The 17,280-nt window shown below is 43.2% G+C and overlaps 1 protein-coding gene across 3 annotated transcripts in view; it reads left to right on the top strand.

Moving 5' to 3' along the window:
* The window catches only part of RSU1 (Ras suppressor protein 1), a 158,836-nt gene that overhangs the window by 28,425 nt on the left and 113,131 nt on the right, over positions 1-17,280 (top strand). For all 3 annotated transcript variants that reach the window (XM_075922459.2, XM_075922461.2, XM_075922462.2), the window contains exon 4: positions 16,147-16,267. In XM_075922459.2, coding sequence (XP_075778574.1) covers positions 16,147-16,267 — 121 coding nt within the window. The remainder of the gene's footprint in view (positions 1-16,146; positions 16,268-17,280) is intronic.

Genomic DNA, 17,280 nt, shown 5'->3' with positions numbered 1-17,280 from the left:
AGCTTTCGTGGGCAAAGACCCTCTTCGTCAGATGCATGACACATCTGACGAAGTGGGTCTTTGCCCACGAAAGCTTACGCTCCTACACTTCAGTTAGTCTATAAGGTCCCACAGGACTCCTCGTCGCTTACACAAAGGAAGAGTAGACCAAGATATCTTTATCCAATTCAGTTTTCAGCACTGTATCACAATTGGTTCTTCTGGCCCTCTGCCAACACCCTTGCTAGCTACCTGGGTTTAACCCCTTAGTCACTGGGTACTGGCCAGCACTCCTATCCATCACACCCTTACTTCTGGTTCTTTCCTTGTATAGTACATGCAGGCTCTCTGGTCTTGTTCATACTTGGGAAGCCATCCCTTGACCTCACTTGCCTTTTCTGCTATTGCCCATTTCTGAACTAATGAGTTGTGTGAGTTAGACTCATACTTTAATCTTGGATCTCTTCTGCCTGGTCCACTCCTTTGAGATGCTCTTGTCAAGGTCTCTTTCATTCCTGTTATGTTTGACCTGGTTATTTCTGCCATCCCAGTATTTTGTCCTCTTTGTGTGGTCGTGGGAGGACCTCTCTTCATAGCATTGATTCCCATCCCATAGAGAATATATCCCTTACGTAATGCAAGGTCTTCTCCAGTCCCTAATCAGGGCTGGTGTCAGCACTATTCTGGGAGCCACTGGCAGTATGTGTTACGGAAACTGTATTTCTGTGGAGGTCAGGATAAATAGTTTGCGGCACGGGCCATACTTTGAGAGCCTATCATAGGTGGGCTTGGAAACTGAATTTCCTTTCAGGCCTTCAGGAAGGTTTGGGGGGAAGGGCAGAGAGGGAGAAGGACTCATGACAGGGATTTAACAGACTTGATGTAGCAATGACTGTTTTCACTGAGTTTGGTCTCTTCCGTGTGGTTGCTGAGGGGACATTCTGGCTCTGCTCTGTCACCATGACAAACTATGTCAAATTGTGCCGAATTGAAAAGGTAAGAGCTGTTCCCTTGCACGTAAACCAAACTGCAGTGCAATAGTGAGTGCTATAACAGTGAGTTTCTTCACAAAGGTGAAGAAATGGAAAATGACCTGAAATGTACTGTGTGCAGAAAAAGCAAATTTAAACATTGTTCCTTATTCTAAGGGTCACAATTTTACAGCAATAAGATGTTGTCTGAAGGAGAGACAAATATGTAACCGTCTTTTTTTTAGATGTGGATGTAGTAAGTAGTCAAAATGCAAATGACCTTGATTTGTAAGGAATGACATTCACCATTTACTTGGGCCTGGCACTTCTGAATCTCTAGTTATTTCCTCTTCGATGGACTATTTGTCATGCCATGTGCTGCAGGTTCTGTATATGGCATATAGAAAATGAAAATATGAGGGAAATATGCTAAATAAGTAGTGGCATGAAACTTTGGAATTTAATGTAAATGTATTTATAATAAGGGGCTTGATTTATAGCTTTTTTTCAAGACCATTTATCAGTTTATTGTGCAGTCACAGGAAACATTGTCTCTTGAAAGGTCATGTTTAAACTATTTTTTGAGACCTTACAGGTTTCAGTTGAACAATATGTAGACTGGTAGTACTAAAGTTTAGTGATGTGATGCTAAATTGGCTGCTTCTGGTGGAGACTTAATGTTACATTAGGGTTTATTATTAGTATTCCATGATTTTTTAAATAAGGTGGCTCCTGTGGGACCTTCCCCCCCTTCCCAAGGTACTCTAGTTCCATCCCATGCTACTGAAATGTATAGGTGCAGTGCTCACTGGAATGAGACGACTTTAATTTTCTTGTGGGGACACTTGGATTTTAGCTTAAATGGCTTCAGTTGAAATGAGTAATTTTCACAAAATATTTTAGATTCATTTTCTATCAGAAAGGTGGAAATTCTTTTATGCTATAGAAACACTTGGCAGAATAGGGCAGGCACACTTATTTCTCCAGTAACTTTTTAAATGTTTGTTTTCAGGATAATAAAAGATTACCCCCATTGAAATGTTATATAATCCTGTCAACAAAACCATACCGCTGCTGTGCACACTTTCCATTAGAAAGTGTATTTTCCACACTAATTTCTTCTTGCAGTGTTCCTAGGACATGGCTTTTCTCTTCAAACTCTTAACTTTTTAAACATTCTTCTCAAAGCTCAGTATGTGTGTCTTTTCTTCTGCCCTTCACTAGATACCATGTTATCCCCAGATTCTCTTACATGCCTTATGTCTAAGCATTTCTCAGACCCTCTTCTCCCCTCCCCCCGCATTCCTAAATGAAAACTGCTTATTCATGTATTGCTTTGTTAGCACAGTAGCGCATCATTGAACTATAGTGTAATTTAGAAAACCTATTCCTAAAAGCATTATGGAAACTGCAGTGTTTCTGTGGGCAATTGCATAAACAGTTCATCTGGATTCTGTAAAAACCTGAAGATTAGGGAAATATCTTGTTTTAATTTGCTCAACACCATTTATCCTTTTTTGTGGTATAAATTACATAATGGAATCTGCATTTGCATTAAGATAGAGGGCAAGCTTCTTGGGACAGGAACTCTTTCTTCCACTCTTCTTTTAACACACCCAGTATGTTGTCAGTGCTCAAGGGATATTTCAAGAAGAAAACTGCATTCTCCCCTTGCTAATTCCCCTCTCATTTCTGTGAAGTACAGTAAACTTCCGATAATCCGGCACCTTTAGGACCCAGGGGGTGCCGGATTATCAGATATGCCGGACTATCCGAAGGGGGGAGGTATGAGGGGTCTGGAGTGGGGTGGGAGGGGATGCACCCCCCTTACAATAGTCCGGCTCTGCCCCAGGCGTCCCTGATTCAGCCGCTGCTGGTCAGTTTCAGCAGCAGCTGAATCGGGGATGCCTGCAATAGAGCAGCTGGGGTGCTGCCGGGTTGGTCCTGCAGCGCCGAGGGGCGGTGCTACGAGACCAACCCGGCACCACCCCCGCTGCTCTGCCCCAGGCATCCAGATTCAGTCTGCTGGTGAAACTGACGCTGCTGGTCAGTTTCAGCTGTGGCTGAATCTCGACGCCTGGGGCAAAGCAGCGGGGGTGCTGCCGGGTTGGTCTCGTAGCGCCGCCCCTCGGGGCTGCGGGACCAACCCGGCAGGACCCCAGCTGCTCTGCCCCCGGGGTCCCCGATTCAGCCGCTGCTGAAACAGATCAGCGGCTGATTCCAGGAAGCCCGGGGCAGAGCAGCTCCTTTTCCGGAGGATCTCTTTATTCCTTCCTTGAAAGTAGGAATAAGAGATCCTCCGGAAAAGGGCTTTATTCCGGAGGATCGCGCCAGTCTAGACGCTTTTTTTCCGGCTTTTCCCCAAGCCGGAAAAAAAGCGGCGGACATGTTTATTTAAATCCGCGGGGGATATTTAAATCCCCCGCGGATTTCCCTATGCTGACTTACCTGATTTGCATCCCTTTTCCGGAATTTGTGACCAGTCTAGACGTAGCCAATTAGTTTGTTTAATGAATCATGCATGTTCTCCAACAAAACTAACGAATCATTCTGAAAAAACTAATAAAGTTTCTTTGCATATCAAGATTCTGAAGAGTATGAATATAGCAGCGAAAAGTCTAATGTTGTTTTTATATACCTAAAATTCTTAATTCGCTTATGGCCTGATTCAACATCCCGTGAAGCCGGTGGAAAGAATTTGAATTTGTAGTGACATCTAAATCAGCTTAGTCATGCACAGTTTTATGAATAAACAAATTTTATAGATAATATTTTTCATGCAGCAAAAGAGCAATACAGTATTTGTGTATTAACCAGGAATGTTCAAAATAAATTTTATCTAGAATATTTGTCTTGTTCTTAGTTTTCATGAGAAGAGAAGAGTTTTTCTTTTTGAGAGGCATATATATTTATTAAATCCCTTCAACAGTACAGACCGCCTTAAAGATGGGTATTGATTTTAGTCTAAGCTCTCTGAGAAAAATCTGTATTTTTAGTTTAACAAATGTAATATGTTTTTACATGGATATTGTAGTAAGTACTGCTGTCATTCTTGGTGAGAATGGAAAAAAGGGTTGACACTCCTGTAACCTGTATAAATATGAAAATGTTGAATTTGTGGCAAATCTCATTCTTGTAATGTGAATAACTAATTAAAGCCCCAATCTTGCAAATACTTGAGGCAAGGCTTAATTTTAAACATGTAAGGAAGTAGTTAGTCTTTACTTCATCTGGGTTCTTCAAAAGCTTAAGTGAAGCAATTGAGTAAATATCAGGAGGAGTGTGGGTATTATGGATGTTAGCGTGTAATTGAATAGTCATGTAACCTCATCAAATTTTAATGGTTACACGGACTATTTGATAGCTCCTGGGCATGGGGCTGGCAGCCAGTGCACTCCTGGGGAACCCCCTGCCATCCCGTGCTGCTGCCTCTGTATCTGCAGGGTGGCAGGCAAGAACCAGTCTGTGAGGAGACCCCTCAGACAGGCTGCGCTGGCGTCCCACGGAGCAGTGTCCCCTATTCCCCCCTTTCTCCTCGCCCCCGCTGCCTCTAATAGAGGCAGCAGTACAGGTGGTGGACAGGCAGAGCTGATGCTTGAAGTGCTCCTCACATGTATTGGCTCCTGGCTGCTTCCCTGCGCTGCTGCCTCTGATAACAGCAGTAGGGGGCAGGGAGAACAATTAGTTCCATGGGCGTCAATACGTGTGGAGAGCTGGCTTGAAAGCCAGCTTCCCACGTGTACTGGCTCCCTCCCTCTCCCCTCCATGCCGCTGCCTCTCTTTCAGAGGCAGCAGTGTTGGGTGGGGGCAGGTGGCTCCATGGGATCTAGTGCTTGTTGAGAGCCAGCTCCTCATGGGCACTGACGCTCCCCCTGCCCCCATATCAGAGGCAGCTGGGGGGGGTAAGGAGGGGAAAGTGTGTGTAGTCGACTACACAATTAACCGATAAGCCTGGTTTATCGGTTAATGCAGTCGTCTACTTGTTGACATCCCAAGTTGGGTACATGAAATACAAAGACCTTATAGATTTTGTTCACTCCTGTAAGTCATCAGGTGCTGCAGTATTGCTACAGTCATGTAAAACAAATATTGATCAAAGCTAGCCCAATATCAGAGTGGGATTATGGAAAACAAAAGGAATCTGAGACCATTGTTCACCTCAATCTTTGCACATACTCTCCAAACACAGTCCTTGTCTGTTTGGGGCTCTGACCTCAGTGGCAGCTACTGACATCTCTCCTGCTAGTTGTTCTTGTCCCAGTGTACGCTAAGGTGGGGGCTGCATCTAAGGTGGTAGTGATGCTGGTTTTTGATCTCTAAGATACAAGTTTAATTTCTTTTCCTTCAGCAGTGATTTCCTAGTAGAAGGACTTAGGTTCTCTGTTAGAGGTTTAAGACCCCTGGAAGAAGCTGGACATAAAGAGTAGCCTGTCCCATGTGACACAATCTCTTTAAAAATCACTGTTTGAGAGCTGGTAGGTTGTATCATTACAAGAGATTATATAGTATCAGATACCAAAACTCCAGAAAAATCACTCTCAAAATCCAAACCAATAAAATCATAAGTTTAACAATATTGTCTTCCAATCCTGAAAATATATCTTAACTTTTGGAAGACTGCTTGTTCTATGCTGTTAAAATACTCTGTGCTTGACAATGTGTTAACAATGGACTTTGAGCCTGATTTAACTTTGTGGGAACAGGAACAGTCCTATGGGCCTTCATTCAGTGGTCTTTGTTGAGCTTCAGAGCCAACGTTAGCTGGACAAAGTATCTTTGAGGATATGTGCAACACCTTAAGACAGTGGTCACCAACCGGTAGGTTGGGATCTACTGGTAGACCTTGGAGCCTTTGACAGGTGATCATGACAGGTTTAGCTAGGAGGCTATCAAGAGCTGGCTATTCATCTGCCTCTCTCAGCACTGCTGTGCAGCTCCTGCCCTTTGCCTTGGAGCTGTCTAGCACCCCAGAAGCCCCTTGCTTGTAATGCAGGGCACAGGAAGAAGAGGCAGGGATGCTGATGTCAGGGTGCCCCTCCCCCCCCACCCTGTACCCCATCTCCACAGAGTGGCAGGGGGCAGGGTTGGAGAGAGTTTTCTGGCTGCTTTTGGGAGTGCTGCAGGGCCAAAGTAGGGATGAGCCTTAGTCCCTTGCACCACCACCCTGCCGCCATCTGTGGTAAGTGGTACCCAGCTGAAGCCCACATTCTGAACCCCGGTCCCAGTCCTGATGCCCTCCTACAGCCCAAGCCCCTGCTCTGCCCCTGAGTCCCCTGTACCCAAACTCCCGCCCAGAGCCTGCACCCCCTCCTGCACCTGAACTCTCTGCCACAGGCTCAGTTCAGAGCCCCTCCCACACGCCAGATCCTTTAGCCCAAGATCAGAGTCCATATCTCCCTCTCCCACACTTCAGCCCTCTTTCCCCAAGCCTGATGAAAGTGAATGAGAGTGGGAAAGGGAGGGAGGATGGAGTGAGAAGGCGTGGGTGGAAAGGAGTTGGGGCAAGGATATTTCGGTTTGAGGTAGATCCTGATTTGCCCTTAAATTCAAAAAAGTGATCTCATGATTAAAAAGGTTGGAGGCCCCTGCCTTAAGACATGACTAGGAGAAGGGATTTTGAGGTTGCACAGAATTTCTTTTGACTAGTATCTACAGTACCTTGCCCCCAATGTTTTGTCAAAGGGATGGTAATTTATTTTGTAATGTCCACAAATGTGTGGCACTTACAGAATCATAGAAGGCAGATTCCCCTGTTCTAGAATGGTGCACTACTTATGCTGCTCTGGTCGGCTCTCTACAGTATACACTTTGCATTCTTAAACTACTATAAGAAGGCTTACATTTTCCAGCTCTTTCTGAAGCATTCTCCAGGATGATCTGATTTTACCCAGGTATCCTCCATTCATCATGAGAGGATGATTTCAGTAGAATTCATTTTCTCCAAAACTGAATGGCTAGATTTTTCAGAGTTAATCCTAGTTGATTATTTGCTATACAACTGGAGGGTATTTCAGAATACAGTGAGGGAATTTCAGTGAAGAACTCTGAATCCTGTTGAAGGGTCTCCGAACCAGGAAGTGAACCAGTACAATCTGACCAGTCAGGTCTCCTTCAGGTGACCATTGATCCATGGACTATAGTTTATAAACCTCTGTTCTAGGCAACTTCTGCTTTCATGAAGTGAGGCCAGTTTGGGTGTTGACAGAATCAAACCATGTGATTGCTTGGTGTTTCAGCCAAATAGGGTATGCCTTCATATTTCTTTGGGAGCAAGTGAAACTACATATTGCTTGTCATTGTGGGAGAGTTTTCTCCTCCAAATTATTCTGGGCATATCCTTAACCCCCAAAATTCTTTTGAGTCATTTTGCCAGCTACCACAAAGGTAGCATGTCAGCTGAATCAGTTGCTAGAATATATTTTCTTATCCAGATAAGGTTATAGCGGAAAGTAAAATGTTGAAAACTAAAAATTATATTTCTCTTAAATGATTCCCAGTGTGAAATCAGTAGGCTGTAGATGTACTTCTCAGAAGCTCAGGGTATGTTTACACTGCCATAGCTTCCCCCTCCCCTGTGGCTCGTCAGTGACAGCAGAGATGGGCCAGGATTGTAAAATTGCAGGATAGGCAGTCCAACTTGAATGGGATCTGGGCTGTGACTTGGGTACAGGTTCCAACCCCAGGCTTGTGCCCTAACATCTGCACTGCAGTTTTATAACCCCTCAGCTTGAGTCTTACAAGCTTGAGACCATGGACACAGGCCAGTTGTTAGGTGTCTTATTGCAGTGTAGACATATTGTGTACAGTGAGCAAAGACACTGGTTCCTAGTTTTCAGTAATGGCTCTCAGATTTCTACCCTGTCGAAAAGAATCTTCACTGACCTATGATCTGGTGTGGAAGTGGATTGCCAGATAGGACGACTCTTGCTAATGTGGTGGCAGTTCTGCTTGGTTTTTGTAATTTTGTTTGCTACATGGACAAACTCTCCATTTCAAAATCTCTCATTGTGACTCATATTAGTTCTGCATTGGTCTTCAGACCTCTTCCCCAGACTTTAGAAGTTCGTGCTTTTATCTTGATTTCTTTCCACTCTTTGGAATAAAGATTTCAACTGTACTAAGTAGTGAAATTCTTCAACTGGTGCTCATAAGTGATCTCAGTCAAATCATTGTGTCTAGATTTTACATCACTTGGGCAAAAGTTTTGCAATGTACGTGGTCTGGTGTAGTAGTCCGATCAGGAATCAGGTCTTGTGGCAGAGCAGACATCCAGATTTGAGAACAAAGCCCAGGGTTGGCACCACAGTCAACTGCTGTTGTCAAGCCAGAGTCAGAACCAGGAATCCAAGATGAGTCAGAGCTGAAATCAGATGCCATATGCCTGAGCCAAGGTTCAAACCTGAGTCAGGGTCAGAAGTCTGAGGCCGGAGTTGAAGTCAGGACCAGTCACTGAGGATTGGAGGTAAGGGAACAGGATCAAAGTTAGAAGTAAGGCAGTAGCAGAGCACGAATCAGGAACAGGCTTCAGACGAGGAAGCAAGCATAAGTAGGATGCAGCGCAGCCACAATAGGAAACAACCTTGTTGCTTGGACGGTCTTTCTGTGTAGCCTCCTGGCTTAAATAGCATAGTTGCTCCAGTTAGTTGGAGCTGGGCAGTCCTCCATTCAGAGCTCCTGTGGGTGGTGCTTTGGCTGGGGCTATAATCCTACCAGAGAGCTTGAAGGAGGTTGATAACAGAAGTGTTCATATCCCTGTGAAGGAACATGCTTCCTCTCATTGCTAGGGCCTAGGGCCAAAGCCTAAGAGCTTTAGCCCAGGGTGATGGGGCTGGTAGGGTTACCAGGTAGACCCCCCAAAATACCGGATACACTTGATCGTGGGGGGGGGGGAGGGACTGACTGGGAGGGGGGTTGGGCTGGATGGGAGGGGGGCCGGAGGAAGGGGAGTGGCAAGCAGAGCTGGTGGGGGGTCCAGCCACTGGCCACAGCCGGAGTCCAACAGAGGCTGCACCCCTGGCAGGCACTCCCTCTAGTTGCTAGTAGAAGCCGGGTGGGAGCGGGAGGAGTGGCTGGGAGTCCCAGCCCCTGCCCCCACCCTACCCAGCTTTTGCACTTGACCACAGGGCTCCCGGCGCCAATTGCGGCCCCACCTCCCAGTTGCTCCCCCGCCCCCGCCAGGCTTCCGTCCGGAAATTCAGAAAATACCGGACATTGCAGACATTTTCTGAATTTTTCTACCAGACAGAGGGTGCAAATACTGGACTGTCCGAACACCTGGCAACCCTAGGGGCTGGGGCTTGGCTTCTCTGCACAGATACTTTCGTAATCTTTGTTGTCAGAATGGGGGCATGGTACAATGAAGTTTGAGATCCTGCTGTAGTCAAGATGCATGAGATCTAGGTTGGGGAGCTAACTTAGGTCCCCTTTAGATTCAAGGCTTTTTGTCTCCTTAGACAGTAAGTCTCCATTCTGTAGCTTTTAGGGCAATCTTAGCATTTTTATTTTACTTAGCAGTAACTCAAAGAACTGCAGGCCTGTATCCTGTGACCCATTGGTTTAAGAAAATTAGCATAAGTATGGTAGGCCTGTGACCTTTAGCATAGATAAAATGGCTTGGCAGTTACCCTAGATTTGGGAGAATTGAGAATAGCTTGCCCAGTAAACGGAGTTGTCCATAATGATACCAGCAACTGCAGGGATACTGAACTTCTATTTCAGGATAGAATTGTTGGTAGATGTCTAACAGTAAATTTGCTCGAGCAATAAATGATGGATGTATTTGAGTTAAGTGGCTGTCATATGTTAACCTATAGGATAAGTGCACCTCCAATGTTATGAGGGTGAGGAAGTTAGATTTGGATACGTAACACTGGATAGCAGAATGAATACTTATGATAGCACTAAGCCTTATAATTGACTTAGGTGGTTAGCTATATAGTGGCTATCAGCTCTTAATTGTTATTATGTACCACTCATCTTTGGGCATTGGGGAACCTAGACCATTGGACTCATTCAGCATATCTGAGACAGGGCTGGTCCTGGGACTTTCACCACCAGGTCCCTAAGGAAGGATATCCACACAGGCATTCCCTGAATTTAAAAACATCTGCATATCCAAACAAAAGCTCACCTGCAACCTCAGGGGAGCAGGCAAGAGGTGGCAGCGTCAGCAAGCAGAGCAAGTGCTGGCTGCAGGACTCCGGAGGAGTGGTCATGCAGCAAGTGGCTGGAGAAAAGCAGTGCTTTGAGGGGAAACGTGCCACTTCTCTCGAGCTACTGGCCACAGGGGCAACCTTGCTCCCCCGGAGTCCTCTGGCCCAAGCTCTTCACCACTCGCTGCCTCCTGATGAATAGCCAGGAGATGGGGTGGAGGAACCGTGGGGTGCCTACCTCTTCACCCTCCTCTAATTAAGTCTGCCTTTCCTCATGCACCAGCGTTCAAGGTGAAATAAAACATTATTTCAACTATTTTTCATTGCAAATATTCAGTATTTCAGCTATATTATAGGTTAAATAGGCTTTCATGGGCTAGCCTGAGAACCTAACTACCATTTTTATAGCACCATTTCTATGGGAAAATGTGTTTAGAGTTCCAAATAACTGACTTACAAGTGAACTTTTGGAGTACAACTCATTTGTAAGTTGGGGGCTTCCTGTACATAAATATGTGAGCATATGCAGGTATTCCTAATACTGTGTTACTGCTGTCTTATTGAGATATGGAGCTTTTCTGTCTGATTGTTTTAATAAAAATAGCCAAGGCTTGGCTTTGCTGTCTGAGTGCCTTTGTCACACACCTCCCCTCCCTGCAGTTTCCTACTACATACTGAACTTGTCAGTTTTAATTCTGTAGAACCTGATTCTGGGACAAGAACTTCATTATCCCCATCTCATTAATATCCAGTGGTAGTCAGTACAATTATTATTAAGCACTAAAAGAATCAGACTACGATATAAACATCTGGGAGCTTTGGGCCATCCATTTAACCAGTGTGGCATTCCTCCCACTTACCAAGTGGTGGAATCTGTTGGCGCTCAGACAACACCGCAGTAGTGTCTTTAAACAAACAAGGAGTGGAGGGTGTTTGACAAGGTTATGACAGGAGATAATGCCCCTTTGGACTTTCTGAATCACCATTTCTATCATCCGGAGAGCTGCTTACCTTCTGGGAGTTCAAAACACTCTGGCAGATCACCTGAGCAGGTTGTTCACAGGCCTTTGCCCTGATTTGTCCAGGTCCATTTTCAGCAGTGTAATAGCTTCCCAAGTGGACCTGTTCACAATAAGAGCACATAAAAAAATCGTCTTTTAGTTCTGAGCAGGTCACAGTCCAGGATGACTGATGCTTTCCTCCTACTCTGGTCAAAAGGCTGTATGCCTTCTCTCTAGTTCCACTCTAGTTCAGTCTAGGGATGTTAGAGCGGAGCCAAATAACCATTTAACCAATTAAGCTGATGCTTATCAGTTAATGATATCGGTTACACTCAGCCAGCTCCTGCAGAGGTGGCTTCACTGCTGCAGGGAGCTTTCGCTGTTAGACTTTATACTGCAGAGCCCACATCGTATGTAACCACTGAGATTTGTAGTGGCTACAGTTACCATATTAAACTGTATTATTACCATTCCCTAGTTCAGTCTTGTCCATAGTCAAGCAAGATTCTGTTCACCTTACTCTAATAGCCCCAGTGTTGCCTCATCAACATGAGGTTTTGACTCTTCTAGTCCTGTCTGTCTGCCACTCTTGAGAGATGGAAATATCTGCGAATTCCTATGGCAGCCTGCTTTATCACAACCTTCAGGCCTTCCAGCTGACAGTGAGGATGCTTCATGGCTGACCTGTTGGAAGGAGTTTGCTATAAGCAGGTACAGAAAGTTCTGCTCATTAGTAGGAAGCCTTCAACTAAGTGTATATGCCTTGTGAAGCAGGAGAGATCCTGGGTTTATTCAGTACAAAAAGGCATACCCTCAGCTCATGTTCTCATTAGACATATCTCAGATTATTTTACATTACTGAAACAAGAATTATTAGCTAAGGTTCTGTCTGAGTGCATCTGGCAGCTACTGGAGTTTTTTACTTTCCCATAGATACGCACGTGATTTGAAAAAAACTGATTATCAGATTTCTAAAGGGTTTACTCAGATTACAGGTTCACAGCTTGGCTCAACATTGACGTAATGATGTTAAATATCAGTTAATTGAATAATCGATTAACCTCATGAGTTCTTATCGGTTACTGGACTATTCTGTAGTCCCCAGGGGTGGAGCTGGTAGACAGTGTGCTCTGGTCCCACTCCAGAGGTGACCCCTGCCACCCTGCTCTGCTACCTCTGTATCAGCAGCAGCATGGGGTGGCAGCAGCCTCTGTGCAGATGACGGGGTTGAGCTCCCAGACCTGGCACAAGCTGGAACTGACCCGGCTGCCTGCCCACCTGGCTCCTCATACACTTTAAATGCAGAGCCACAGTGGGGGTAGGTCTCAGACCTGGCACGAGCTGGGACTGAGCTAGGCTGCAGGCCAGCCAGCTAAAAAATGTTCTGGCAGGGGGGAAATGCATGTAGTCAGTAGCATTAACCAATAAGTTTTGCTGATTGGTTAATCTACTATACTATTACATATCTACATTGAAGTTTGCATCTAGTCAAGTTGATGGGTCTTGTCTCTCTCTCTCTTCTGAGATGCTAGTGATTTGTTTTCTGTTGTACCTGTGTGTGAAGGCAATTGTCTTGATTGCTGTAACTTTGCTCAGGAGAGCTGGAACTGCAAGCTTTAGTATCAGAACTTCTCTATACAATTTTCTATAGGGGACAGGGTTTTCTTTCACTGTCACCCAAAATTTCTGTCTGCTGTGGTGTCTGATTTTCATATTAATCAAGTAATATATTTGCTGACTTTGTTTCAAAAATCTAATTTAATTAGAGGAAAGAAAAAGCTCCATATTCTAGATGTTAGGGAAGCTCTGTCTCTTTACTGGATTGAGCTAGGGGCCTTTCAGGTCTTCATCTCAGATCCCTGTTGTGATACCCACTATCTACCCAGAGGTAGATTTCTGGCTATTTGTATATGCTACTGATTGGCTGATGTTGCCTCTCCAAAGAAAGTTGTGAGTAACTAAATCAGGTCACCGCCACTACCTTTCTGGCTTAGCTACCTGTACTCCTCTGTTGTAAGACAGCAACCTGGTCATAAGTCCGTATGTGTGCCTCTCGCTATGCCATCTCTTTTCAATCTGGAGACTCTGCTAGATTTGACCCACAGTCCTACGATCCCTGATCAGTCTGACTCCAAGTCCACCTCCAGCTCAAATGGCTTGAGAGTCACCTTCCATGGAATAGACATGTGCAATTACTTGAAGAGGAGACATTTAGAGAAAGTTAAGCACATGGTTTTAGACGTGCAACACCTGTCCATCCCACAACCCACTTTCCTTGTCTTCTGTATTGGAGCCATTCTAGTAGGGAGGAACTGAAGGCAATTGGAGGCAGCATGGCCCTGTGTAGCTGTGTGCAGTGTATGGAGGCACCAGACGTGCTTACTCTGATCCAGTGGGCACTGCTGACAGCAAAATCTCCAACTGTACACAAGGCGCATATGTGAATTTCTGTGGAATGAATGTGTGCAACGTGTCTCCAAGAACCACAGTTATAAAAAGATAGGTAGCAGGTGTTTGGATCATCTTTGATGTGGTTTGTTTAGTTTTTTTCTTTTTGGAAGATAGACATGCTTTAGGAAAATTTATAGAGGTACCTGGAAAATAGGTTCTTTGGGATCATTAGGTGCTTTTGGCTGTGATAACTTTTCAGAATATGTTGTTCAGTTGAAATTGTTGTATAGAATAGATGACGTACAGCTCCACTAGCTATAAGAGCCTTAGTATCCTGTATGGCATTACTATTTCTGTGTCCATAGAACTTTGCTCTAAATCTCATTTACATAACTTGTGGTGTTAAATTGGACTGATTTATCTGAGAGTGAATAATCTCTCATCCTGTCAAAAAGGCTAGTACTTTCACACCAAGATTTAGTTACATCAGCCACGGATTCTGTCTGTATTATTCTTGGTTTGAGGCTAAATTGTGAAACAGAAATATTCAACAGTAAAGGTTTCATCTGTAAGCATTAATACCACTAATTACAAAAAATATGGTTTCCAACCTAACATAACTTACTAAATGTAATAGTAAGGAATTTGTGATAGTGATTAACTGTAATAATGCTTCTGGTGTGCTATTCTGAGACTTAAAACAACTAGAATTCTAAAATATCTAAAACTTTCAGTAATCTCCTATGTGGAAAATTGTCCTAATCTTTCAAAGTATAGACAGGCAAATAACTGGGGTATGTGATTGCGTGAAGTATGTGTGTTAGGGATGTTAAAAAGCATGTTTTTGTAAACTATGTAACTACTGAAATGTTCAGCTGTTACATATTTACATGCAGGCAGGGGAGGCAGCTCCACTTGAGCACCAGCTCCCGCCTGCCCCCACCTCCCTTTGCTGCATCTGATACAGAGGCAGCGGAGGGTGGGGGAGGCTTGTGGGTAACCATGCAAGTTAACAGACGAGCCCAGGCTCATTCGTTAACTGTTTAAATGGATACACGATCACATCCTGTGTGTGTGTGTGTGCGTGCACACACAATTATGATAGAACATACCAAAAAGTGAGATTTGTTTTTTAAAATACTCAGTTGTCTTAATTTCTTCTATACAGCTTACTAAATTTGTCCTCCTCAAACACAGCCATCATCAGTGAGTAATATTTAGGTAGAGCAATTAGGATATTTATTAGAGATTCCTTTATTGTGAACAAGGTAATTGTTTGAAGTCTGGTAAATGACATACTGTAATGTGTAAATATTGTGGGTTCATTTTTAAGGCAGGGGGGTATTGCCTTGTTCCAACAAAATGATGAGGTCAGGATTTTCTTTTAAGCCCATCATTATTTAAACCTGCACTCTATTTTTCCTCCTCCTTGTCAAAGTTAACATTATGCACCAAGGTGAATAGCTGTACCATTGTAAGCTTCAGTTCAAATGATTTGTCGTCCTTTTCCCAGCTTTAATGTAAACTTTAGCTGCATGCTTAAGTTTCTCTTTGTCTGTGGGAAAAGAGATTTAAATCTGTACAGCTATTTAACCTTTTATCTGCACAGACGTATTCATATCGTGCTGCTGGGTTGGTTTTTCATATTTCTAGATAATAACCATGCATTGATCTGCTGCTAATCTGATGTAACCTCTTTTTGTGTGTATTGATTATAATGCTTTACTCATGGGAGTCGAATCAAAAACTGGCTTGGCTGAACAGTTCATCATTTAAGGGTGAACTTAAATTGTTGTCTTTTAGTTGAATGTTAAATGGGCACCTACTCAGATGTTAGATTATTTAAACAGCAGGCTGAAATGGAGCATCACTCAGAATGGATTTTTGTTTCAGTTTTACTAGGGAAGGCCTTACATAAAACTGTCATTTAGGTCTGGGTGGTTGAACATCTATTTTTCTGATGTGTATTAATGTAACCATCCAAAAGTTGAGATTTATGTTTGTGAGCCTTATCTGTGTGCTTGGTGCTGTGCAAATCTATTGGAAGTCATGGTCCCTTATCATTCTGCCTACAAAACAGTAAGTATTTTGTCATGTAGAATAGTGATAGAAATGTAGCCGTGTTAGTCTGGTGTAGCTGAAACAAAATACAGGACTATGTAGCACTTTAAAGACTAACAAGATGGTTTATTAGATGATGAGCTTTCGTGGGCCAGACCCACTTCCTCAGATCAAAGTGGGTCTGGCCCACGAAAGCTCAACATCTAATAAACCATCTTGTTAGTCTTTAAAGTGCTACATAGTCCTGTATTTTATTTTGTCATGGTGTTTTTGTCCCCATTTCAATAATGACTTTGTTTCAGTATTTTAAAATGCTAATAACATTGTTAAGAGGACAGTGCTGCCAACAATTGATTTGAAAACTGACACCAGGTACAGTTTTATTGTCCGACAAAATTTTGTGGATAGAAATTATTTCATTTGTGTTGTGGCAGCATCAGGGATCCCCCATAGTCCTGGACTAGGACCACTTTGTGCTAGGTGCCCGCAAACAAAACAAAACAAGGTGGTCCCTTCCCTAAAGGGTTTACAATGCAAGTAAGCAGTTGTTCTGAGAATCTTTCATTTTGAAATGCGCTTTTTTCCCTACAGCTGTACCACCTAACATTGCAGATCTGAAGAACTTGGAAGTGCTTAACTTTTTCAACAACCAGATTGAGGAACTGCCCACGCAGATTAGCAGCCTTCAGAAGCTCAAACACCTGAACCTTGGGTAAGTAGCAGTAAAGCAAAAATGGGAGAAAAATCTGTTATTGGTTAACAGTAATTGAATCTTGAAGTTAAAACATGTATTTTATTTTTTGTAAATAAGAATTTAATGGCATTGGTAATAGCTCTGAAATTATGGTTTCATCGTAGTTGAACCAAAAATTAAGTGTCTTTACATGGGTTTTCTGTTTGTTTAATTTGAGGAAGACACACTTATGTATAGTTTTTCACATTACTTTGATGTTTAGCCCCTCTCAGCAATCCACAGAGATCCACTTATTACATTCAGATTTAAATCTGTTGCATACTATTACATGCATGTGCAAAATTATTCCCTTCATTGCTTGCCTTGATTAAATCTGTGAATTCTGTGGACAATATATGATAAAAGATCCAGGATCTACTGCATGCTTTACTTTTTTAATATGGATGAATTGTCTTCTGGGAGATTGTTTTATTTAGGATTTCTAGTATTGATAGAAACTAGTATAATTGTGGCTCAAATAGATGCATCTTAAAGCTTAATTCAGCAAGATATGTTGAAAACCTAGAGGCATACGCATTAATGGAATGGAAGCATCCTTTAGTACTCACCCTCTTTAACAGTTCTCAGAAATATTTCCATTTACTACAGTTGGTTGTCCCTTTCTCTGTTTAACTACTATCACTGCTACAGTTTTTTAATGGAGTTCCTGCAAGAAATATGCTTATAAAACAAGACCTACAATAGGAGGATGAAGCTTTTTCTGAAGCTATATTTAGTTGTATTTAGTATATATCCCTATGTTGTGGGAGCAATTTTATATTATTTTACAACTTTTTCCCCTGTGTAACTGAGTGTTTACATTATAAACTAATATCTATAAACTGCTTGCGTCAGAGGGAAAAGACAGGAATGCTCAGTTATTCTCTCCCTTATAGCTGGAATTGATGCTGCAGATATCGATCCAGTGAGTGTTGATTTAGTGGGCCAAGTGAAGACCCGTTAAATCAAATGTTGATCACTTGGACATTGAT

This window comes from Pelodiscus sinensis, chromosome 2 (genome assembly GCF_052426305.1).
Source record: "Pelodiscus sinensis isolate ZL-2025 chromosome 2, ASM5242630v1, whole genome shotgun sequence".
Taxonomy (NCBI): Eukaryota; Metazoa; Chordata; order Testudines; family Trionychidae; genus Pelodiscus; species Pelodiscus sinensis.
This window is presented reverse-complemented; position numbering and strand designations above follow the sequence as displayed.